The sequence below is a fragment of the Procambarus clarkii genome, chromosome 90, assembly GCF_040958095.1.
Source record: "Procambarus clarkii isolate CNS0578487 chromosome 90, FALCON_Pclarkii_2.0, whole genome shotgun sequence".
Classification (NCBI taxonomy): Eukaryota; Metazoa; Arthropoda; class Malacostraca; order Decapoda; family Cambaridae; genus Procambarus; species Procambarus clarkii.
Window position 1 is genome coordinate 9746664 of NC_091239.1, and position 25655 is coordinate 9772318.

The 25655-nt window shown below is 39.5% G+C and overlaps 1 protein-coding gene across 5 annotated transcripts in view; it reads right to left on the minus strand.

Annotated features, from left to right (window-relative positions):
• LOC138349737 (leupaxin-like) overlaps positions 1-25655 on the minus strand; it is a 247915-nt gene that overhangs the window by 44784 nt on the left and 177476 nt on the right. For all 5 annotated transcript variants that reach the window (XM_069318335.1, XM_069318337.1, XM_069318336.1 and 2 more), the window contains exons 3-5: positions 7194-7289; positions 4327-4510; positions 2972-3096 (exon numbers count right to left, since the gene is read on the minus strand). In XM_069318335.1, coding sequence (XP_069174436.1) covers positions 2972-3096; positions 4327-4510; positions 7194-7289 — 405 coding nt within the window. The remainder of the gene's footprint in view (positions 1-2971; positions 3097-4326; positions 4511-7193; positions 7290-25655) is intronic.

Here is a 25655-nt window from a genome sequence, read left to right on the forward strand (position 1 = left end):
CCAGTTGCAACGAATCCATCACTGCAAAGAATTTGGAGTTAGTCTGATATAGTTCTTTGAATCTATGTTGTATTATACCCTAAACATGATCCCCCACCCCCACTAATTTCCTCCATGTGGCACCCCAGGTCACCTAAGGTTATATTCAGCCCACTCCTAGACTTAAACAAGTGGCCTAATTTGAACGTCTGCACCCGGGGGCTGGCCTAAGGTACAGTACTTGCAACTTGGGAAATTACCTGGCCACTAAGTGTTTGAGGATGCCCTATCATATGTCTGTAATCATCCAAATACAAAATAACAAATATGTAATAAGTAGAAAAACTATAATGATGTAAATAAAAAGTTTGTGTCAGGCCACTAATATCATGTCATACGATCACATCAATTGCTTTCCAAGTAATTAGTGTACAGTATTTACCCAAGTGGAGTTACAGGATAAGAGCTATGTTTGTGATGTCCCATCTACCCAGTACTCGGTCATATAACGTTTTGAAACTCCTGAGAATTTTGACTGCCACTACTTTCTCACTTAATTTGTTCCAACCATCTACTACTCTGTTTGCAAAAGAAAACTTCTAATATTTATTTGGCACCTTTGGTTCTATAGCTTGAATCTTTGACCTCTTGTTCTTGAGGCTGCTGGTTTCAGGAATTCCTTTGTCAATTTGGTCAATTCCCATTTTTATTTTTTAAGTGATCATATTGCCTCTTTCTTCTATCTTCTAGCTTTGGCAAATTTAATGCCTCTAGCCACTCTTCATAACTTAGTTTTCAGTTCTGAAAGTCATTTTAAAGCATGCTTTTGCACCTTTTCCAGTTTATTGGTGCATGTCTTGAGATATGGACACCATGCAACTGCTGCATATTCCAATTTTGGTCTTACGAAAGTCATGAACAGTTTCTTTAGTATTTCACCATCCATGTAATTAAAAGCAATTATATAGTTGTAAAGTGTAGCATATACTCCTCGTTCAGTGTCCATTATATGTTCCTCCGGTGACATTCTATAACCAGAACCACCCCTAGTATTATATCGAATAAGCACACGACTCAAAAAAGAACCAGTCGCTGGTTAGTGTGTTTACCTCAATTCAAATTCTGGTTCTGGCTCCCAGTAAGAAGCAGTGGATCGCACAGGTCTGGTGCATTTGTTTAAGGAATGGCTGCACCAACACTTAACTCAGGAAGCATCTGACAAAGCTCTCCCAGAAAAAGAAAACCAAACCTAATAAACTAACCTCGGACTTCAAGGAAAAGAAAGTAATCATCCAGCTACACAAATGCCCTGTGACACCCAGCATGGACTACTGTATTCAAGAATGAATACTGTATTCAAGAATGAATACTGTATTCAGGAACTTCACCTACAAAAAGGCTGAATTTTTTGTAGTCATGAAATTCATCCCAGAAAAATGTAAATACAGTACTCAAACTAGGAAAAACTGTGGACTTCAGGGGTATCAATGCTACAAAAGAGACATTTTCACACGTTAGAAGACATTAATACAAACTTCTTTATAAGGTCTAACGAGATTAACGCAAGAAATAACCCTCCTTTTTCAAGCCATACTCTACAGCACACAACAGTAAATGCTTTCTCTGTGCACAGAAATTAACCCATCAATACCATGAAGCGCCACGATTTGAAATACAGCTGGAAAAAATCCTCGGGAAAAAATAAGGCATCTATCCCTAAGCCACTTGTTTCTCGCCCCCATTGTAGCCAATAATAATGGTAGCCTTCAGAAAAACATGTGATAAATTATACTTTTACTTATAGTTCTTTTTATTTATTTTTATATATATATATATATATATATATATATATATATATATATATATATATATATATATATATATATATATATATATATATATACACAAGAGTTCTTACATTATTGTAAAGCCACTATCGTGCAGAGCGTTTCGGGCAGGTCCTTAATTGTAATTTTCCCCGGAATACGACCTGCCAAATCGTTTAACCACCAGGTACCCAGTCACTGCTGGGGTGAACAGGGGCTACAGTTATGGACTGGCACCTAGTCAATCCTCCCTGACCAGGATATGAACCTAGACCAAAGCGCTCGCAAAGCGCCGGATGAGTGCTTTACCACTGCACCACAAGGACTGCTTGTTCTGTAGTATAAACAAAGTTTGTAGCAGCACACACACTTACAGTATTAATATTTACATTTATTAAGACTTCAATATACGGGTATACAGTATTCAAGACCAATTTAAAAAATGCAAACTGTATCCCAAAACTGACAAACAGCAAACAGTTACTCTGGTTTAGCAAGACTCATTCTGAATTAAGAATAGCCCCATATTGTTCAGAAAATTAAGAGGGGCACTGTAATACAAATACGAAAAAATCTTGAAGACAAATTGGTTCAAAGAAACACCCAAAAGTAATGGAATTTATAGTTAAAACTTGGTACTTTTTAAGTCAAAACTTATTAAATTTTGTTAAAACTGTTTTCCCTAAGGAATAGCAACAAGAAGAACTACACTTGTGAAAAAAGAAAAAAAAATATCTTTTCAAAAGTATCTTGCACGAAAACTATTTCACAAATTGCTGACAATGTCGACAATGGAATAATTGGACACGTTTGCCGTATCTTTTTAGTAATACAAAAGCTAAAATCTGACAATAACCAAGTAATGTAGCAGCAAAAACTTATTCTGATAAATGTAGTACTGGAAACCATATTGTATTTAATAAATCACCTGTATGCTTATATTAAACCACAGTAACACCATCAGTCTTAAATGTGGATAACACAGCATCAAAACTCGACGGTCAACAGAAAATTATTCGGCTAGCAAAGGAATTAGAACACAGTCAGAAACATTAAATATTAAAGCAACGAACAAGTAATACAATGCAATAAGAACGAATCAATTAACAACACTGCAAAGGACTCGTGATGCAATTTCAGTTTGAAAATTCGAGTTCAGTACTTACTCGGTCCGCCGCTTGTAGGTGAGCGAGTAGGGGACTGAGAGTCCACGACAGGTATGTGTAAACATCGTTGACAGAGACATTCCTTTCCAGTATAAGTAACTCGTTCACCAGTTGGAAATGGTTGTCTGTAATGAAGAGAGAATTTGTTAATCATAGACCAATAACACTTGATATGAAACTGGTTGCCCCCAATACCTGCAAGTCACCCCCCCCCTCCCCCAACACCTTTAAGTCGCCCCCAGGGGGCACTATGCCACAGAATGGGCTAAATGGCCAGACACGCCACCCAGAGGAAAAGTGCAGACCCTAAAAAGAATTCAGAGGAGATGGAGCCAGCTAACAATGCCACAGTCACTAACACTCCTCCACCTCACTTAAAAGTGTGGCAGCGAAACCCCAATACACCCAGGAATCAAGGTTAGGCACAATTGCAATACATTAGACAACACATCTAACTACAACATTACGGGCTATTCATGCCCGTGCCAACCTTTAGGTGGCTTAATCTTTATCAATCAATCTAACTACAACACTTATCAACAGGACTCATAGTGGAGAACAAGGGCTGTGCTCAATCCAGAGGTGAGGAGACTCAAGAGGTCCGAGTTCTCTTGAGCAAGTAATATAGTGATTCAAGAGGACAATACAACTCGAGAGGATTCATGAGCAAGTTATTCTCGATGTGCTCAGAGAATAACTGAGTACATCAACTTCAACTAAATTTAAAGAACCAGTTAAACCAGAGCTAAATGTGCCTCGTCATTGTGTTTGTTTAGGGTTCAGCATGCACAGGACTATATCAGTGTCATTATGTTGCAGGTACAGAAGACTTGTACATATTGCGTAAAGAAACAGTGGCAGTAGATGCTTGCCGAGACATGTCTCGTGCCAATCTTTCCATATACCATCAAGTCTATTTAATAATGAAGTACTCTACATGTAAACAGATAATAATGATAACATATGCTGCATAAAGTTTTTTGTTATGTAAGTCAGTGGCTACACACATTAAAACTTATTTCTTCACAGCAATTTTAAAACTTTGTAAATGAATATACAGTATTTTTTTAACAGTATTAGGCATTGAAACAAAACAAGTTGCATTCTGGGTTCCTCCCACTCATAAGATATTGCTATAGCTTACTTCAATAACCAACATACGAGATGTTGCTATATTTTGTGCCCTCACCCCAAACAAAATTTAATTTTGCCCCCAAGCACAATATGTTACCCAAGCACAACACATGCTGCAGCTAGCAATTAAAATTATGTGGAAAATATTGCTGCATTTGGTACAGGAGCATTAAAAAATAGACCAATTGGTGAATACTGTATTATAATACCATATGACATACCTGCAACGGGCACATGTGAAGCATTTTTGGTGGTATGAATTACCAAGAGCAGAGACGACTTCTCCCTCTACATATAGTCCACAAGTAGCACATCGTTGGCCAAAATTCTTCTGGTAACATTCGGTACAATAGTAGTCCTTCTCTCGTGTGAAGAAGCCTCCCTGTGCTAGTGACTTCTTGCAACCTAGAAAAATATGGTAAGGTAATAAAAAGGCAATACAACAACTAAAAACCCAAAATTGTCATATAGAAATGAATAGAAACTTAAGAAACTTGACTGGTGTTATTTATGACCATTATAATGTATCTATTGCACACCGTCAAGATGTACAATATTCCAAAGCTTCTGTTCTTTTAAATGACTTTTTATCTCTCTCGAGAAACTCAAGCAGCCTAAATGTCAAAGTTTAAATATATCAAACTAAACTAAATGTCAAACTAAAAGCCTAGGGGGACAAGACACATCTTCCAACAGTGGTTCAAATAAAGTTTCTATCAAAAAGTGAATTTTGCGAAGAAAATGACCTTAAGCCCAGAGCATTGTTCATGCTGAATAATGTCCCAGGACACTCAAGAGAACTTAAATGCCCTCATAATTTAATACTGGCAATTATTTGGTGGTATTACTCCACCAAACTTGACTTCACAACCCAGCCCATCTTCCTGCCAGAAACACCCCATTTTGCCTCTCAATGCTAAACGGTGACAATACTTGGAGTTGCACGATTCACTGGCGAGTACATTGTTTTAAATTACTGCATTTAATTACTGTATTTCATTCATATTTATTCATATGACTATACATAATGTAGTTAGCAAATTATGCTTATCTGTATTATTAAGTAACCCAATAAACATCTAATATTTTAGTTGTAGGTAATAAATTATGATATCAGGAAGACCGCTACATAAGTACTCTGACAAAATGCCTTAATATATTGTTTATTCAGTTAGTGTTTGTGTTTCCAAAAACACATCCTCCAGACTAAACATGGCATGCCTGTATAATATAAAGTCATCCAGAGCAGCAAACATTATTTTAATGTCTACAAAATAAGGTACTGCATATATATATATATTTACGAACAGAATCACAATTTGGTCATCAATCATTTAACATGACTGCAGCTGCTAGGGTGGATCTTAAAAAATAAACCTAAAGTGGTACACACAAGTAAGGGAATAACACCCATGACACAAGCTGCGTCGCAGACTCCATCATTTACGTGATAAAACACCTACATTGCCACAGAATGCCAGCTGCCCTTGAGAACTTCTTGCCATTCCTGTTTTATATTGCGAGACATTTCACCACCTTTACTATAACAATCAGCTAACTACATTATTAAACAGTACAAACACTGAATAAAGCATCTAAACTAGAAGTTTAATATAAATAAAATTTTAATTAATGACACAATGATGAAGGATATACTGTATAATGAGAACTTTTAAAATAAGAGATGCCACAGTAGTGATGGTACTCCTCAAAGCCCTCTTGCTATCTTGTTCATTCCTCATGTCTCCTTTTCAAGACAGTCAAGATTGCAGAGCAGGAATGTGTGCAGAGATTCTTGAATGCACACATACAATTAGTGAAACATTTAAGCTAATGAGACCGACTCAAAGCACTCTTAGCTATACTCCTTGTACTCCTTGGAATAAACACAAGGAAGATCTCGTAATATACTCGTGTATGATATTGGAAGGTCAGGTTCCAAACCTGCACTACAAAATTGGAGCGAGATATGAAGGAAGTACAAAATAAATCCAATAAAAAGTCAAGGTGTCATAAGGACAATTAGGGAACACAGTGTAAACATAAGAGGCCTTCGATTCTTCATTCTAAAGCCAACAGTTTAGAGTTACTGTATTATTGTGAACCCCATACCCATCTTGCAGCAACAAAAGTAAGAAATGTCACTGGACCAACAGTGGAAGTTTTTTGTTTTTAGTTATATATACAAGAATTCTTACGTTCTTGTAAGAACTTGCAAGAAAGGCTACAAAGACGAAGAGTCCCAGGAAAGGCTGGCCACAGACCAGGTTGCAAGAGCAGAACACTCAAAATTGTCAACAGCTACACCTACACAATTCTTCTCTTCACCTAGCAAATGTTATGGGTCACATCCTAGTTAAAGGCGAGCCAATGGCTACGAGGAATCACTAAGACGAGACATCCTGTCCTCAACAATGGTAAACTTTAAGTATCATCATTTCAAACACTGTATTGGCTCAGAATATTTAGATAAAACAGAGTTGGAAAACTGATCTAATATTTCATTTATGTGAAGAATATAAAAGGCTACAGAAATTGTGGATCAAAATAATTAGTGAAATACAAATACAGAGTAATGTAGGGGGAAAGAACGCAAGCACGACAGATGGTACACATGAGCCACATTCATCACCAGCAATAACTCTGCACCAGCAATTTGGTTTACAGCCCTAGCCAACTCACGCTAAGCACCTTTACCCAATTGGATATTCCAAAGAAGAGCTAACAACTCCCCACTTGTGCCTTAAAGAAGCTTATGAGTGCAGTTTAGTTTAAACTGACACAGCTACACCGAGTGGTATTCATACTCAAGAATGTGACCGTAATGATAGTCAAGAATGTGAGCATAATGAGGCTCAAGAATGCCCTTGAACTATTTCTGTACACTGAAAGAATGTGACTACATACAGTAATTCCCTTTACATAAAATTGTAATTAATATTTGTAGCATTTATAAGGAATACAATAGAGTATACTACACTGAATACCAATTTTATATGCTAAGATATAAAGTCTGAAAAGTTTGACTATTAAACAAAAAAAAGAGTAATCTACGAAAACAACGATAACTAACTTCAATAGCACTTACTGTGGCACTTAAAGCAGTTAATGTGGAAGTATTTCTCCTGGACTCGCAGCACTTCACCGGAGCACTTCTTGCCGCAAGACTCGCACAGTGTTTTCCCTGCAAGCATGTAATGATGTAGTCAGCAGATATGCAAGATAATTTGATAATGAAATTAAAACATGCACTTGTTTAATACATGAATTTTTTTTTTGTAATACTGCAAGATAGTTATAAATTAGTGATCACGTGAAACTGGCTAACACTAAAAATAATGTAATTTTTTTTAATAGTTTTTATTCACCATGAATATAACATTTCTTTATAAGGCACTAGGTAATTATAAGGTAAATACTACTCGTGCTTATTCCATGAACATACATAGAACACAATAACAAGCTTAGCTAACATAATTCATGTGTGAAATACCAGTTCTAAAGTAGAGAATAGTACTTTCATAACAAAATTACAGTACAGCACTAGGAAAAACTTTAAAGCATAGCCTAAATTTGAGATACAGTAAACTATACAAAATTACACCCCATGTGTGTGGTACAGAAGCAACTTTAAAATATGTAGATGCCACAAAAGATTTGCCTGAACTAGAAATAATTTATGTGACAATACAGTCAATCACTGATGATTGTCATTCTCTTGCCCATTCTCCTGTTTAGGTAGTGCTTATAGTAACAACGATGACAATTGTACATATATTGCAGCCCCAGATTGACATAAATGCAATTCAAAAGTAGAAATCGGCACTACTGAATTTGGGCAAACCGGGAAAGGTTTTGAATTTACTGTATGTTGCAAAGAAAACCTAAACCTAACTAAACCTTTCTAGGCTTAATACACACTATCTCAGGCCTAATATACAGAAGTACATATATGTGTGCTATACTAGGCCTAGGAATACATTAATTTTTTTTTTTTTTTTGGGGGGGGGGGGGGGGAGGGGGACTTTTATAAAGTGAATAGCACCAAATTCTTTAATCTAATTGCCTTTTATGTCAATATATGTACGATGGTGCACATAGTTGCAAAAAGTACTATCTAAACAGAAGGATGGGTTGCATTCTCAGTATACAAAACTCATGCACTAGAATTAACATTTAAATCTAACAAATTACTTTAGTGAATGGGCATCACTTTAGTTTCATAGCTTAAATTGTATGCAGTTCCTTACCAAGTTTCATTTCAATATCCAGATGAAATTTCATATTTCCCCAAGGATCTGTTATTCATGATGAATAATATGACTTATTACACATGTTTCTCAAGAATAAACACTGCAAAAATCATTAAAGATTCTGTCTACTGGAAAACTACAGTAGTGTAGGCTTAAGTCGTCTTTTTTTTCTGTATAGTACTCTTAAATTGCAGTGCTCCAAAGCAATACAGTATATAAATTAACAACACCAAATACAAATTAGTACCAAATAGCATAATTGTAACAAGTTAAATAATTAACAAAGGTATAAATCTACGTCAATATACTGTTGTACATGAAATACCCCTCCCCCCAACAAAAATACGAGTTATTTATTTCATAATAACTTTTCATTGCTGCAGACAGTACACTGGACAATGGTGCATTTACTGAACACCAATTCACACTTTAACGGCAAATGTGGACTGCCTCGACCATTGTACATTTTCTTCCGATTACACTTTCCCTTATGTTATTTGTAGCAGTTATTTTTTGTTTATAATACTATTTACAGTCAATAGGCTCAATTTTAATTTAGAAACAACTGTTTATACAGATACTGTTATTTGATATTTCAAACATGTTGGCAAAGTGAGGTTTTACACAACTTTTTTATCATATGCAAATAAACGTGTTAGTGGTTTAAATTTACAGTAGTTGATATTAAGCCATTGTTGCAGTGTGGTATTTTCCATGTAGTAAATTGTAGCAAATCAAAATTGTCACACTACTGTGGCTTGAAAAAATAAACACTAAACATAATAATAATATTGTTTAAGCAGCAGCACCATTCTGGTAGCTAGGATAAGCACCTTTTCTAAAGGCCCAACTGTATATTTCTCAACCCGCTTATGACAAACACATTATAATAGACAACACCCTTGGGTAATTACGAATGAATTTACTTAGTTTAGATTAGATTGTTAAGTTTGTTGTGGGTTTATTTTTATTTTGCTTATCATGTTTATCAAATTTAACATATCAATACTCAAGTTAAAAATTGGAGAAAATGTTAAAAAAATATACAGCATTTGATTTGTTAACAGGCAAAACAGGTGCTTAAATTTTTTTAATACTAATTATAAATACAGTACTGTAACGAAAAATAAACTTGGAAGTGGTGATTCCCATGAGTGTACATCCTCCCCTCCTTACGAGCACAGATTGTTATTGTCAAAATACAACACCACTTCAAAAAACTCGAACTGACAGACGAGCAATCACTAACATTCAAAGGGTAGAAAACACTTGCATAAAGTTTTCATATACAGTACTTAGAACTGTCAGTTATATGTATGACAGCACAAAACATCCTAGATCATATGACACTACAATTGCCAAAATTAGATTGGAATATTGTTACTTATGGCAGGTAATGAATCTCTCAACAGTGGGTACTCCAACTGTAAACTTTGAACTAAAAATAGAAGCTAAAATACTATTCAACATTATATTAGTGAATGCCATTATTAATAAATCTAGACCAAATAGAGGAGATACTTTGAGCTTTTTAATTACTGTATTTCATTCAATAATAGCTATTGGAAAATATAATCTATCCCCAAAGTTTGCTTGGGGATAGTGCTCGTTAATGAAATAAAATGGGTCAATTGTCTTCAGTTTACTAATTCCATGCATGACTATCCCTCGAGATGGACATGGAGAGTTTGTAATTCCTAAAATAATAATAATTTAATTAACAGTGTAGCAGTACACTATGTAAAAAAAAAATGGCAACTAGTGATTACGTACACAGGCCTATATACTAAAAACATATACATACATATATAATAAAATGTGTTTGTGCATGCTGGAGGCATGAACCCTAGAAGCTTGGCAACCCTCCAATGCCAGTGACCAAGCTTCTTGCCAATAAAAGCAGGCTACAGCTGATAGTAATGTTTACATAATAAACTACTACAAACCTAGTTTCTTATTAAATAGATACTACTTACAGACTGTTTTGCCAATTTTGTTAGTTTTTGGTTGAAACAAAATGAAATACCTTTGCTTAGCTCGTTTGAATTCACAGGCCGTGTGTAAATCAAGTTTTATGCAAAATTACAAATACTTCCTTAATCATTGTAATCTGATTATTTATATAAAAATATAGATTATTAATGATTATTATTGAGAAAACTGGCTTTGACTAATGCCAGTAGCTACTACCTAACCTCTCTGAACTAGATATATTTTTCACTTATTGAGTGTTATCAGAGTTTGGTGTTAAAGAAATGAATCACCAACTTGTATGTTAGGTGTTCCATCAAATTTATACCATTTGTGCTTCTCCTTGAACCGTGACATTTAAATTCGAGATATCCAAAATAATGTATCGCCCAATAACTTAAATTTTATACTGAAATATTTCAAGAGTTACTTTTAAAACTTCACAACCAAACACATGTTAAACTCTATACGTTTATCTAAGAAGCTGAATGATTGACTTTAATTAATAGTATTTCCGGCAGTTTTGTTTTAATGAGGTCATGTTCACACTTTTGTTTAGCTATCAAACTGTAAGTCAAACCAAAGGAATAGGGCTGTCACCCAACAGAACCATCCTAAACAATGAAGCATTCATTCTTAGCCTCTTCCCTATACTTTAGCCAGAAGAGAAGTTTCGCATATGCTAAACTCTACTACTTTTCTAGTCGTTGAAGAATGCATTTCCCCGGCACCCGAGGCCAACAAGTTCTACCGTTACCTCCTCGTGGTGCTGTCTGGGGTCATACAAACAACGGAAATTGCAATGAGCTATAAATATACACAAAGGGATGAGGCAGCTCAAGCTCTTCTCACCCGGTTCAGTAACTAACAACGGAAGCAACCCGCTCAACATACGCCCAAATATGCAACATGCACTTGGTGATGCATCATCTAACAGGTTTCGGTACCTAGCCCCAAGCCTAAATCCTAACACAGAAAACACGTTAGGACTATTCAATAAGATTATCTCTAAGAAAGCAATGATGCTATTAATATTGGGTATACGTTGATTGGAATACAATTCATTCCAATCAACGTATATCACCGTAGTATTAACAAATACACGTGCTAATCGAAAAACTGGCAGGGAATTCAGCTCTTCACAACATGACAATAAAAAATTAAATGTAACGATGTAATGGGAGGCCAAATATGACGGCAAACCAAAGTTACACATTAAGCAAAAGCGCAAAACACGATATATTTTAAACAGGATCACGACTGAAAGAATTCATATCGGTAATAAAGTTATTTAACCAGTTATGCAACTTTACTTTTTGCAAGAAATTCTTTTCAGAGGAGAAATGACCCGAGGAGAACATTACTTCAGAGAGCATGGCTAAAGAACGATCGAATCTCCAAGACATATACCGAGCGATACGGTCGCTCATATACACAGACTTGTGAAGCACTTGCATCTATAAGGGTTGTTGATTTGTGGAACCAATTACCACGTAACGTGGTGGAGGTAGGGTCCCTCGATTGTTTCAAGCGTGGGTTGGACATGTATATGAGTGGGATTGGGTGGTTATAGATAGGAGCTGCCTCGTATGGGCCAATAGGCCTTCTGCAGTTACCTTTGTTCTTATGTAAGTCTCGAGGGAGGGGGGGACACAGCCGAAGCTCAACCCCAGCAAGCACAACTAGGTGAGTACCTACACACGTACACGTACGTACGTACGTACGTACACACACACACACACACACACAGGAGAGGTATGTGACAAGAGTCTCTCAACAGCCGTGTGACTAGTCTATTAACCCTTGCAATTATCTCCTAATTGGTTAATAGCGGGGAGAAATCAACACGCGCTCCGCCATCGGGCGCATGCTAGTCCACATGGGAATGTGTGCTCATGCCTGGCTGGGTTTGTCGGGGAACGAGCTCCAGTTCCTGGGACCCGTACTTTTAGCTTCAAGTTGTGTGATATAATGACTCAATCGAGGATAGGAGTTCGATCCCCGGAACAGGATTGGTTGGATACGTTTCCTTTCATATGATGCCTTTCTTCACATAAGAAGGGTGAAGAAGAATGCACTTCTTCACCTATTTACCTGACAGTAAATAGTTAGGCAACTGTTAGGGAGTTAGTCAACTGTTGTGGGTTGCATCTTGAAGGTCAATATTTGACCTGTGGAGATGATGATTTAGATTCAGCCTCTCAGAATAAAAAATGTTCCAAGTAGCACGGGCTATTGTGAGTCCGTAATCCTGTGGGGTACCTCGGTAAGCCTTAAGTACAGGCTTCCTATCCTCCGACAAGGGAATTCAAACTGTGAAAGAAGATAACCTCAATCTCATCTTCTGGCGTTTTCCACTCATCCACTAAACGCACGCTGGGGAAAAAACCCTTATATTCTTAAGGCTCTTCTGTATAGTTTGTTCTAATTTCCATCTGTGCAATTTCCCTTTACTGCTCATCATACAAGAACACAAAAATCAAGATAACTGCAGAAAGCCTTATACGAGGGAGCTCCTATTTATATCCACCCAAATTCATTCATTCATTCATATCACTCAAACTCATATCAAACAAATCGTTTTAGTCCATTGTACAAGTCTCTTAAGTACAATCTAAGCCTCAGTCAAGTCTTGTCTGACTTTTCTATTTTTCAAACATCTAGTGTAAACTTTTATTAGTCTGCCCTTGTTACTCAAACCACTTAAGGACCATACTTACGGCTTTTTTTTTGGTAAACATTTGGATATGGGACTACACTACAAACTCCTGATAACAGGCTATTAGTTTTCCCTTTCCGTAGCTGATGGCAAGCCTCACCCTACTAATTTCTCTGGAACACGACCCGCCAATCAGTTAACAACCAGGTCCCCTATTACCGGGTAGATAGGGACGAACATTTAAGGATTGCAGCCGAATCAATACTCCTTGTCCAGAGCTCAAACCCAAACCAAATCGCTTGCGAGGCTCGAGACGACTGCGCTACGCTGGATACTGGTACTACATACCCTCTCTAGCACAGCCCCGCTCCTGTGCTAGGTAAGTCCATCACGGTGTCATCATAGCCCGTGCTACTTGGCACTTTTTGTTCCGAGTAGCTGAATCTTAGAACAACAACAACGTAACACACTACGTGTCCAGTTCCTACCCTCACGAGACACTTCAGCTTCGACACAGCAGACAGCCAGGCTCTGGCCGCATCGAGCTTCCACGCTCTCGTCCCACATGGAGCTCTTCGACTCCGCCGGCATTCAGAGCCCCACGCTCTATGACTCTCACCCTGCATCCGAGCTCTCTACCCCCCAGCTTCACTCAGCTCTCACCCTGCTCCAGGCTTCGTCTCAACTTCTACGACACTTTACTACACTGCTCACAACCCGACTGCTGTAACGAAGACTACTAAATACAAAATAAAAAATCCACTAAACTGTTTAATCAACCAAACATGTACAAGTAATCTTACGTTACACCTCTCTCGTCTCCTTTCTTGAGAGTACGTTTTTTTTTTTTTATTCAGCTATTCAGAACAAAAAGTTCCAAGCAGCACGGGCTATGGTGAGCCCGTCGTACTCACCTGACAGATGTGCTGGCTGAGAGTACATTTTTAGTACTTTAAGAATGTCCCAATAACTCGGGTGCGTTACTGTGTCTCTGCGTGTTGTACACGTTCTCTGTAATCCCTCTATTGAGAAATTCCTCCTGCTTTGAATGGGCAAGTGAATTTGAAAGTAGGAACATTGTGGTGGAGTCCCTGGATTTGAAGGTTCTCACAATAAACCCTATCGTTTTCCTGTCTGATGCTATGTTTGCTGTGTTTTGTTCAATGAAAGTCTGTCATCATTATTCCCAGATCATTAACATCACGTTTTCCTTCTATGAGATCTGATTTGTAGGACTCCGCTTGATATATCCCTCCAATGTTACTTTTCCTCTTTCATTGTTACTTAACAGGATGAAAGGAGGACATACCGACAAGTACTCTCAGCCACACCAGTTTTTTTTCCTAGTTTACGAATTAGTATGGAACAAAGTTGACACTTGTCATCCAAGAACATTACGTTCAATCTTCATTCATTTTATTGGTCAATCTCCGTATCCTGTCATAACATTTTAGTAGATTCCTCAAACACGAAAGATTTGCACCGTCACATTATAGCTGCACTGGTTCTTGGCCCTTCTAGGGTAGGGTTCTAGCACATCTACATTTTATAATAATATATGGAATCTGATCACCACCACTACTCGATAGACATTTACTATTCTGGTACTAAAAACATACGACATCCCTGTGGCTCTTCTAGGCACAAATTTTACACTTGCCTTACATTTTCCATGCCCCCATTTTAACCATACTGTTCCTGTGTTTCATGCCAATTTCCCTGAATATTTAGTATGTCGTAATCATGTGTCTGGTGTGTGTCTTCTTGCAGAGGGTGCGAGCGAGACAGAGCACAATAGACCCCATACTGAACGCTGTTCAGAGGCATGAACACAGCTGGCTAGTGTCTGATGTAGCTTAAAAGGTGGGGGGTATTGTAGTCACAATACGGACATGAACGAAGGCATGCTCGCTCCCTCACAGGCATACAATACAAGCTAGGGTTGGGGGAGAGTATTTATGATGTAAGCCCTGGGCGTCACCCAGGGTAAGGGACGCCCGCTACCCAACACCAAAATAAACCAAACTGTTGCAGAAGCGGCGGCGGGCAGGGACGCGGAGGGGCGTGGTGCGGAGGAACATGTGAGGTCGCAGACATAGAAGCTGTTAAAAATAACAATATGGAAGTAAATAAATATGTTTGAAGTTATGCATTGGAAGTTAAGGTCGTTAAGTAGAAGGGGATACAGTGACAGAATAATGCAGGGTGGGAGCAAATGATAAGTAAAAACAGATAAAAGGATGGGTAGATGAAGTAGGAGCACAAGTGGTATTCTGAGAGGTGCGCTCTACTTCGCAATGTGTATTCACCGAGTTTACTTTTGCAGCGAACTCCAAGCCTCAAAAGAAACTTGACGGTAGTGCTTGTCTTGACAACCAACAAGGTTGACAGGCCTCAGAGCCGACAACTCAGTTAAGGAGGGAGTGAGAACAGCAGCAATGCGTCAAGAACGGCGTCTCCGTGGCGGGATCAATGAAGCGGTTTCAGGTTAGTGACATTCTAACACGAGATCACTTATTATTCATATGTCCTCGGTACACACACTGCTACAGTGACATGTGTCACACAACACACCATTGTGTCACAACACACCATTGTGTCACTCCCCGGAGGACGGTAATTAACTGTACGATTACGATAACTGGTTTACAATTTAGTCCATTGCCATAGGCTACCTTTTACCTTGATTGTGGCTTTTACCTTAGGCCTACAGTTGAATATATATTTTTACGAGTTTGTTGTTCTTGCTCATGCACCCATCTGCTAGGTTCTTCGTTAATTAACACATTAACCCTCCCCACGCTTCGCGAGCGATTTGGTAACATTCGTATCCTAGCCGCGGAGGATTGACTAGGCGCCAATCCTTTACTGTACGCCTCTGCTCACCCAGCTGTGAATGGGTACCTGGTTGTTAAACGATTTGGCGGGTCTTCAGGAGAAAATTAAGATTACAGACCTGCCCGAAACGCTGTGCGTGCTAGTGGCTGTACAAGAATGTAAGAACTCTTGTATATATAAATAAAAAAAAAGGTTTAGGCTCCGATTAAAACTAATTGGCATTCGTTCGGCCACAAAGTAAGGCAGTGGATTCTCTGTAGACGACTTGGTATACGGATCTAGCCTGCGGCTTTCGGGCGAATTCTTAACCCAGACGCCACTCATCACACCCCCAGACCCCACTTTTGTTCAGAAATTACGGGCGGCCATGACACGTAACCTGGCGCACAGGTTAAAACTAATTGGAACCTCGAACCTACGATCACTGAAGCGGATGACTGGAATTCTACCGACCTTTTAATTCCAACCAAGTCGATAAGCTGGTAATAATGACCTAAAAAAATAGGGTCTATCCTCCAATGATAAGCCTATTAAAGCATTTGTAGTCCCTACACTAAACAGAACCACACACACTTATGATGAGGATGACTAATGAACAAATCCACAAGGGCTGTGATGAGGGTTCGAATCTACACACGGGATGTTCCCAGTTGCGCCTTAGTCGTTATATGATATATCACGCTATTGTGATTGTTGTGTGTATGTGAGGATGACTAGTTACCTATGCGGTGATCCACTCGAACACCCGAACACCCTCAAATTAAAATCTCTGATGTTGGATATAAATATCTATAGCCAGAAAATACTGCAGGGATCAGTTACTAATCTGTAGGGTGAAGTTATTGCCAGACGAGAGCACGTGCCACACCAGAAAATGCAAAATAACTCATGAAAACTAATACTACAATCGCTATAACTGACAATTCCATTTACATCAAATTCCAGACAATGGGTGGATGGCTGCCAGAATGATACAGAAGCATGCACAAGGTCCAGACAATGGGTGGATGGCAGCCAGTATGATACAGAAGCATGCACAAGCTCCAGACAATGGGTGGATGGCTGCCAATATGATACAGAAGCATGCACAAGCTCCAGACAATGGGTGGATGGCTGCCAATATGATACAGAAGCATGCACAAGCTCCAGACAATGGGTGGATGGCTGCCAATATGATACAGAAGCATGCACAAGCTCCAAACAATGGGTGGATGGCTGCCAATATGATACAGAAGCATGCACAAGCGCCAGACAATGGGTAGATGGCAGCCAGAATGATACCGAAGCATACACAAGCTCCAGACAATGGGTGGATGGCAGCCACTATGATACAGAAGCGAATATGCATATGCATGAGCGAATCATATATGCAGAACCTAGTGTAAACAAACTTGTGCCTGTCTTTACATCAACCTGACAGTTGATAACACACTCAACGTAACGTGTTAAACTTGCAAATAATCGTGTAAATATCAAAACGAGACTAATTTATTTGCGAAAACAAAAAACCAGACCATCGATCGAGTCTATATTTAATTAATAAGGTGGCGTGCCTTGACCGAGTGCAGGCAAGTACGACCTTCGGTATCCAGGTGCTGGGTGCGTGCTCTGTCAGGGCGAACTGTGTCATGGCCAAGGAACTCTACCACCCTTGCCAGGCTCCAGCTAGGTCAAACGGGAACCAGTAAGTCTGGTCGAATGCTTAGTAACTTATTGTGTACTGTAGCAGCTCTATGTTGAACCAGAGACGAAATTGTAATCTGGTCTGCTCAACCAGGATGGTAGGCGCAGCTGCTCTCAGCCTAGCGTACCAAGCGACCAGGGGCCAGATTCACGAAGCAGTTACGAGAGTACTTACGAACGTCCACATCTTTCCTCAATCTTTGACGGCTTTGGTTACATTTATTAAACAGTTTACAAGCATGAAAACTTGCCAATCAACTGTTGTTATTGTTATAAACAGCCTCCTGGTGCTTCGGAGCTCATTAACTGTTTAATAATTGTAAACAATGCCGCCAAAGATTGAGAAAAGATGTACACGTTCGTAAGTGCTTGCGTAACTGCTCCGTGAATCTGGCCCCAGGTATCCTTTGGTGGTGGTTTATCAGGTTCTCCTTTTGAACAATTGTTAACATTATGGGGCCCTATAAGTTTTTTTATGGTACCCTCCTTGTAAATATATGGGACGTTATTAACAGACGTCTAAGTGTGTTCAAGTGGAAGTTAATAAACACCTTAATGGATAGCTGGTAGTCGACTATGATCCCTAGGCTAATTGCGTGCAACGGCATTAAACAGTCTGGTCGGCCAGAAGATGTGCGTGATTTTCGGCCTTGTAAGTAAAATATCAATCACCAATACACTGCAACCAGTATAATAATAATTTATTATTATCTATCCTAATAATAATAATTTAGTTCGTTAACCAGGCCGGACCACGGGAACATTTGTTCCAGGAACCACCTCAAAGAAGGTTATAGTTGCTTGATCTGTAGAGTTAGGTGGGTTGATTAGTTTAAATTGGCGGATTAATTTAGGCGAGTCGATAGAGTTAATGTATTGCAGCCTACCTTGTGCAAACTAGTTAGATGACCCTTTTGCATTCCGTGTTAAGGGGCTTATAATTGCGAGTCAAACCGACTTCACCATCCAAAAGCTCATGTTGCTACTTTTTCCTACGAGCGCATGTTGGGTGCTCATTACAAGTGAATGTTGCCATTATTCTTTACTACTGCACGTTTGTACAACTTTCAACTTACACTGCCTTAACCCAGCAGGAGGCCAGGTTATCCTGGTGATGACCTCTCACCCCAATAATGGGGAGCCGGTCGGCCGAGCGGACAGCACGCTGGACTTGTGATTCTGTGGTCCTGGGTTCGATCCCAGGCGCCGGGGAGAAACAATGGGCAGAGTTTCTTTCACCATATGCCCCCTGTTACCTAGCAGTAAAATAGGTACCTGGGTGTTAGTCAGTTGTCACGGGCTGCTTCCTGGGGGTGGAGGCCTGGTCGAGGACCGGGCCGCGGGGGACACTAAAAAGCCCCGAAATCATCTCAAGATAACCCCCCCCCCAGGTAATCTGACCTTCAGGCCGACCTGCCCGCAGAACAACTTTTTAAACTACAGGTAGGGCCCCCAACTCACGAAACAACCATATTTCATGTGCGAAATATACACAGAACGTACACTCAAATTCAATTTTAGAAGAAATAATTGCCAGTTGTAAGAGTAGGATGAACGTGCCTGCAGGATCAACAAGCCTCGCGGCCCCGCGCCAAGCAACCACTCACCATCAACAACTTTACCACTCACTAACAACACCTTACTAACATTAATATACAATCTCTTATTTCAGTACCTACGCCATATTTCGAACTAGACTAAAAGTAAATCACATGTAACCGAGAATCCTAACTAAATTAAATTCAAAGACGTAGATGACTACAGTATGAACGGTGCATCCATAACAGGATGTACATCACCCACTACAAGGTGATGTACATCCTGTTATGGCTGTAAGTCCACTACATGAACGGTGATGCTGACCAATAAACTCGCCCTCTGGGTTCAAATTTTTAAATATTTAAAATGTGATGGCGGGCGAGACGCCGGTAAGGCGGGAAGGCAACGGGCACCAGACAGCATCAAGGTCCTCCAACCCGTCATACAACCCGCTGAGCCAAAATGACCATGCAACTCATCACTGGGGTATATCACTACCCGGGATCAAAAGGGTGCCATCAGAGGTCACGACCTCTCCGTAGGGTGCAGTCACACCTCCACAAATCTCCAGTATCAGCTATTGATGCTGGTAATGGCTCCAAAGGGCCACCACTTACGGGCTATTCATGCCCGTGCCACCTTTTGGGTGACTTAATCTTTATCAATCAATCAATCAGGGGTGCCATTATTACAACCCATCCTCCTCTTCAAATTAAACTTTTCATATAACTATCTACACCATTGTACATATACTGACGTGATGGATATTTAGATAGTAGATTTTGGCACTATTCACTTTATAGTCCTGACAAAATATAACTAAACACCAAGGTATATATTCCTACGTCTAGTATAACACACATGTACTATACTAGGCCTCAGGTAGCGTGCATTAGGCCTAAGATGGTTAGGTTTTATTAACAAATGTAAAACCTTTTCCGGTTTATCCAAATTCTACTTCCAAATTATCCATTACGTCAATATATGTACGATAGTGCACAAGGTTACTGTAAGTACTATCTGAACAGCAGGATGGGTTGCATTATTAATACCTTTAAGCCCTTCACTAACTGCCAAAGCAAATATCAATGAGAATGAAGGTCGTTGAGTAATCATACTCATGAAGGCTAGCGTGCAGCCCCTTGCGATGGGATATCCAGTATCCAGGAGAAACCTATGTACAATAAGCAGATGATGAGTCACAATAACGTGGCTGAAGAATGTTGACCAAACCACACACTAGAAGATGAAGAGACGACGACGTTTCGGTCCGTCTTGGACCACTGTCAAGTCGATTGTGATAATGGTCGACAATCGACTTGATAATGGTCCAGGACGGACCGAAACGTCGTCGTCTCATGTGGTTTGGTCAATATGTACACTAAGTATCGAGAATAACACGAATGGTTTAATTTACGAGATGTTAATAAATTTTACAATCTACTTTGCAAACGAGAAAAGTACTCATTGTTGCTACAACATTCAATTAGTGTTAAACCAAAAAACCAAAAATACCCCCAAAAGACTCGTATTACACGATCTTTGAATTCAAAACTCAATGTTGTATCACAATTACTACAATGTTTCTTGTATGGGCATTTCTGCCTGTTGTATAAATGAACTTTTGCAACTATCTGCGTATGTAAATTGCCTTGTATAGAAATTGTTTTGGGACACTTTTTGAACCACTAGTGATACAAAAAAAAACTGATATGTATATGTACATTTGTATGTATATTTATGTATGTGTGTATTACAAATTTTGTAATTAGTTTCACAAGATTGTTACTTGCTTAGCTAAATAAACTGTGGGGTTCAGGATCATTTGTGCGTCTCTGCAACCCTTTCCACCACCGCCCAGGAGATGGGTATGAGGTGCATAGTGAATGACTAAGGTATAAATGCAGACGCATGCGGCCAACTGAACTGGAATGTGAATCAACTGAAGCCCTGTGCATCAAATTCAACATTCATCCAACAAGAGCAGCTGAATTAGATGCAAAAACCACAGTGACTACAATGGTTAGAAAAGCACTGTGCATCTATATCCGCCACCAAGATAATGCCATTAAAACAAAACTAAAATCAGTGCGCTAAAACAGAAGCGGAAAAGAAACTGGAGAAAAGGAAGAAACCCCACCTCCATTTAAAACTTTCACCCAAATATCACAATAACAAGATTACCGTGAATAACCGAACTCAATTACAGGCTCACTATAGCCCGTGCTACATGGACACATCGTTCAGAGTAGCTAAATCTAAAAACAACAATTACTGAACCACCCTTTCTTATGGAGACAAGCTGACCATGATGGGGGTCGTTAGGAAAACCAAATGAACTAGTGGAAGAAGGTTCTCTTAACACTCGACACCGTCTTCTAGCTCCAGAAGAGGTCACTCTTGACCTTTAATACACGCCACAAAAACTAACCTTGAGTGTAAATTTGAAAGCAAAACATGATTTAAGAAGAATTCTATATAGGCAAGTTGATTTTGACGAAAATACACCATATTTCAATATATTTTTTTCCCTTATTTAAGATGTTTATATGATTGCACGATCATTAATGCATTACATAATTAATAGGTAATATAATTTGTGAAACATTGCTAAATAACCCTATTATCTGAATGTGAACATTTTCTACCCTAAAGGATTAGTTACATCGTATTCTTCCCTTTCATATAAAAATATGTAATTTACTATGAACACAATTAAGGGTACTATTAGTTGCAACTTGTTCCAATGATGGATTTTTCCTTTATTGAAAATATGTATATGATCACTAACACTATATTTACAAGGGTTAAATACAGTGAGTATATAATAAATATACAACATGGCACGAAATATTTTCCTTGCTCGAACCCTAAACCACCATGGCCAGGATATACAAGAAACTAGTATCCTCTTACGAAACCTGTGCATCTTTCCTCAGGATTGGCGGCTTAGTTTGTATTTATGGAGCAGTTTTTCTATGCAATACCAAGTTGCTTATGGCAAATTGGGGTTTCAACGCTTTTAAACTGTTTAAGAAACAAATTGACCAGACCACACACTAAAAGGTGAAGGGACGACGACGTTTCGGTCCGTCCTGGACCATTCTCAAGTCGAATGAGAATGGTCCTGTTTGTTTAAGTTTAAGAAACAAACTATGCCGCTATGATCGAGGAAATATATACAGGTTCCCCAAGTGATTAGAAGTGAAAGTGTTGAACCAGTATGACTATATGGCGTAAGTGGACACGTAAATACTTAATGAAGCCTAGCCTCAATTTCAAAAAGTCTGTCGATTCAATTTAGCCAAATCTGTTAATAATCATCCCACGAATAAATGTTTAGTGCAACAAACTCAAAGTGTAACCACTAGGCTGCCATGAGCAATAAGCTTAAACCTCCAGCAGCGAGGTCCAGTCTCTGACATCATATCCAGATAAACCTGTTCAACACTACCAGTCATACACAACAAAAAGTCTGCAACACGAGGCTTCTTCAACCAGTGAACAGGTTTAACACAGCTGAATGTTACCACTTGGCCTTGTAAAGGCAGGCCAAACACAGCCACTGTCCCCTATAATTCTTGAGGTATAAATACCTTGGGTCCGTCGTCTGAAAATGTTAACGCCTGAAGTGAATGTGTAGATGGAATGTGAAAATTATGGACTATTGAGCCCAAAGATATTCATGATTTAATTCTACAATTAAGTTTGTAAAAAGCACAACAACAAAAGTAACCGCATCTAAGTTGACCAGACCACACACTAGAAAGTGTATGGACGACGACGTTTCGGTCCGTCCTGGACCATTCTCAAGTCAATTGTGAGAATGGTCCAGGACGGACCGAAACGTCGTCGTCCCTTCACTTTCTAGTGTGGTTTGGTCAACATATTTCAGCCACGTTGACCAGACCACATACTAGACCACGAATATGAGTAATTAAATTAGGAGTATTAGAGTGAGGGTAATGCATTCACTGCCACACAGGGCAGAGGATCACACACAAGACAATAGGTCTAAACTGTTTACATATCCCTTCCCCCTGCACGTATCCCGCTTGTACCTATCCACGTAAATCTAACATGCAAACATTGCGATACCAGTAATACATTACCTGCTTGAAACTCAATATTACCGCAATGGTTGATCATGACATGTGTATGCAGGTCAGGCGCTAACTGTAGCAATGCCTCGTGCAAGGGGAGAGGAGAGAGGGGGAGAGGAGAGCAACGTAAAGGGGGGTTAGGGGGAAGGGTACATGATCCCTTCTGATTTGTGGTGAATCTGCCAGCAAACTTAAAACAAAAAAATATGAACCTACTTCGCAAATTTGAACAAAAGTCCATGTGTGAAGTTGACATTTGACAATCTATTCGACGAGATAATCTATTAAACGGATAATGAACAAATAAATGCCGTCCTTTTAATAAAGCTATGGCTTTTAACTCGTGACCAGAAATTTCCATGATTTTGCTAAACAACTTAGTCAAAGTTAATTGAAGAATGAAATTGATTATTACAAACGTCCACAAGATATTTCGCACGCTATTTAGGCCTACTTGATTAGGTCTATTATAAATTCTCCGTATCACGGCATTGGCCATCCGAGCACCGCTCCTGTGGCAGGTAAGTTATGGGCTCACCATAGCCCATGCTACTTGGAACTTGTTCCGAGTAGCTGAATCTGTAACAACAACAGGCTAGTAGCGTGGAGTTGCGAGTAGTGACTTCATAGCACAGAGGTAGACGGTGGGGTGGTGGTGGTGGGTGTCCCTTGCCTGGCCTTGATAATGACTGTTGTAATTTCAAGGGTGCGCAAGTGCCGATGTTGTGTACTCATGACTATCCCCAGCAGAGGGGGACCCCTGGGTCATGGAGAGAGGGGACCCTGGGGCCCTGAGAGACCATCCAGACAGGGGATGTTGTTGTTAAAGATTCGCTACTTGGAACAAAAAGTTCCAAGCAGCACGGGCTATGGTGAGCCCGTAGTATATACAGGGGGTACTCCCATGGGATGCTTGGGCTCTTCATAACTCCAACAACTATTACAACAACACAGCGTAACAACTACTTCAACAACGCAAGTCCCCCTCCAACAACACAACGTAGGCACTCCAACAAAATGTTTTGTGACAGAAATAACTTTAACCCAAAGGGAATGTAAAATGCATAGGAACATATGCATAAAACTAAACACCCTTCACTGCTAACTCGTGTTATCCACTTTTTTAGATAACATTCATTATCAGCGATTAAAGAGAAACAATCAGTTTGACGCACTCCTAGTCACCCAAACCGCTCCCACGCATCTCTAATCCCACTTGCCAAACACAGGGATTAGTTAACACATCCTACAAGCCTAACCCAATCCCACTTACAAACATCAGGCTCAGCCTAGCCTATCCTAACACTGGGTTTAGATCAATAATCCTACTAACATTTAACACTCCAATACTGTTTAGATTAGGACCAACTAGATCACATTAATTCCCAGATATATTGATCTGATGAATGATTTGAATATTCTCTGGCATAGCAACGTTGTGGACACTACTGTCTGTGCGATCGCGCGCACGGCTGTGTATGTTTCCTTTTGCGAGACCAAAGGCTGGAACCAGAAGCCTTTGGTCTCTTAGTCCCAGAAGCCTTTGGTCTCTTAGTCGCCTTTGGTCTTTGGTCTCTTAGTCGGTACAACGACTTCTCACTCCCTTCAGCTTTGACATATCTACAATAATGTATATTGTTTGCCGTAAATTCCGTTAACGCATTTCATTGGTTCACTAACCCTCCGATATGTTTGTTGTGGCCAACTCTTGGCCAACTAGTTCCATTGATTGTTGCCACCGGAGGCGGCTAGTTTATCGTACACCCCCATGCTCATCCTGTGAGCAGTAGCGCTAAAAAGGACTTGTTCCATTATGCAGCAGCATATGTCCTCTTTGCGGGAGACAGAATGCAGTGAGAGAAAGAGAGGAAGAGAAGAAGAGAGAGAGAGGGAGAGTGAGACAGAGAGAGGGGGGGGGGGGGGTAGTTAGGGACTGAGACGCCTTGTTAAGCCTCTATGAATCATGAACAACAAACACAAATACTGTAATGTGTGTGTGTATGTGTACCTAAAGCTGACGTCACTGTTTATGTTTTCACCCTGGCATGAGCTCATTCTCATTAGGCTACGCAATCTGAACTAGTGAACCCTTAAGCACATACAGCTTCACAATGTGTGAGGAGAGTGCGTGTACTCTTTCTTCTAGATACGCATACAAAATCGACCTCATACCTGTTGGTCAATGCACTATACGTTATTATACTGGCTTTGGAAACTCTGAATAAGAGGTCGCTTCAACACTATTTCTACTAATACATTTCTCTTATCTAATATGTAGCATTTCTTGTGGAATCGACAAATCTGTTAAAAGTGACGTATTGCAAATAAGGCACCGTAATATTTTGACGTTTTCTAGGCTTCTACGTGGATAGGTTTACAAGTTTATAAGTAAGCAAAACAGTTTCTTTTTTTTAAGTGGGAATCGAGAGAATAGGCTGTTTTATCAACCCTTACCATGAATAGGTAAGTTTCAGACGTCTCTGTAGCTCATTTGCGTCTCGAAT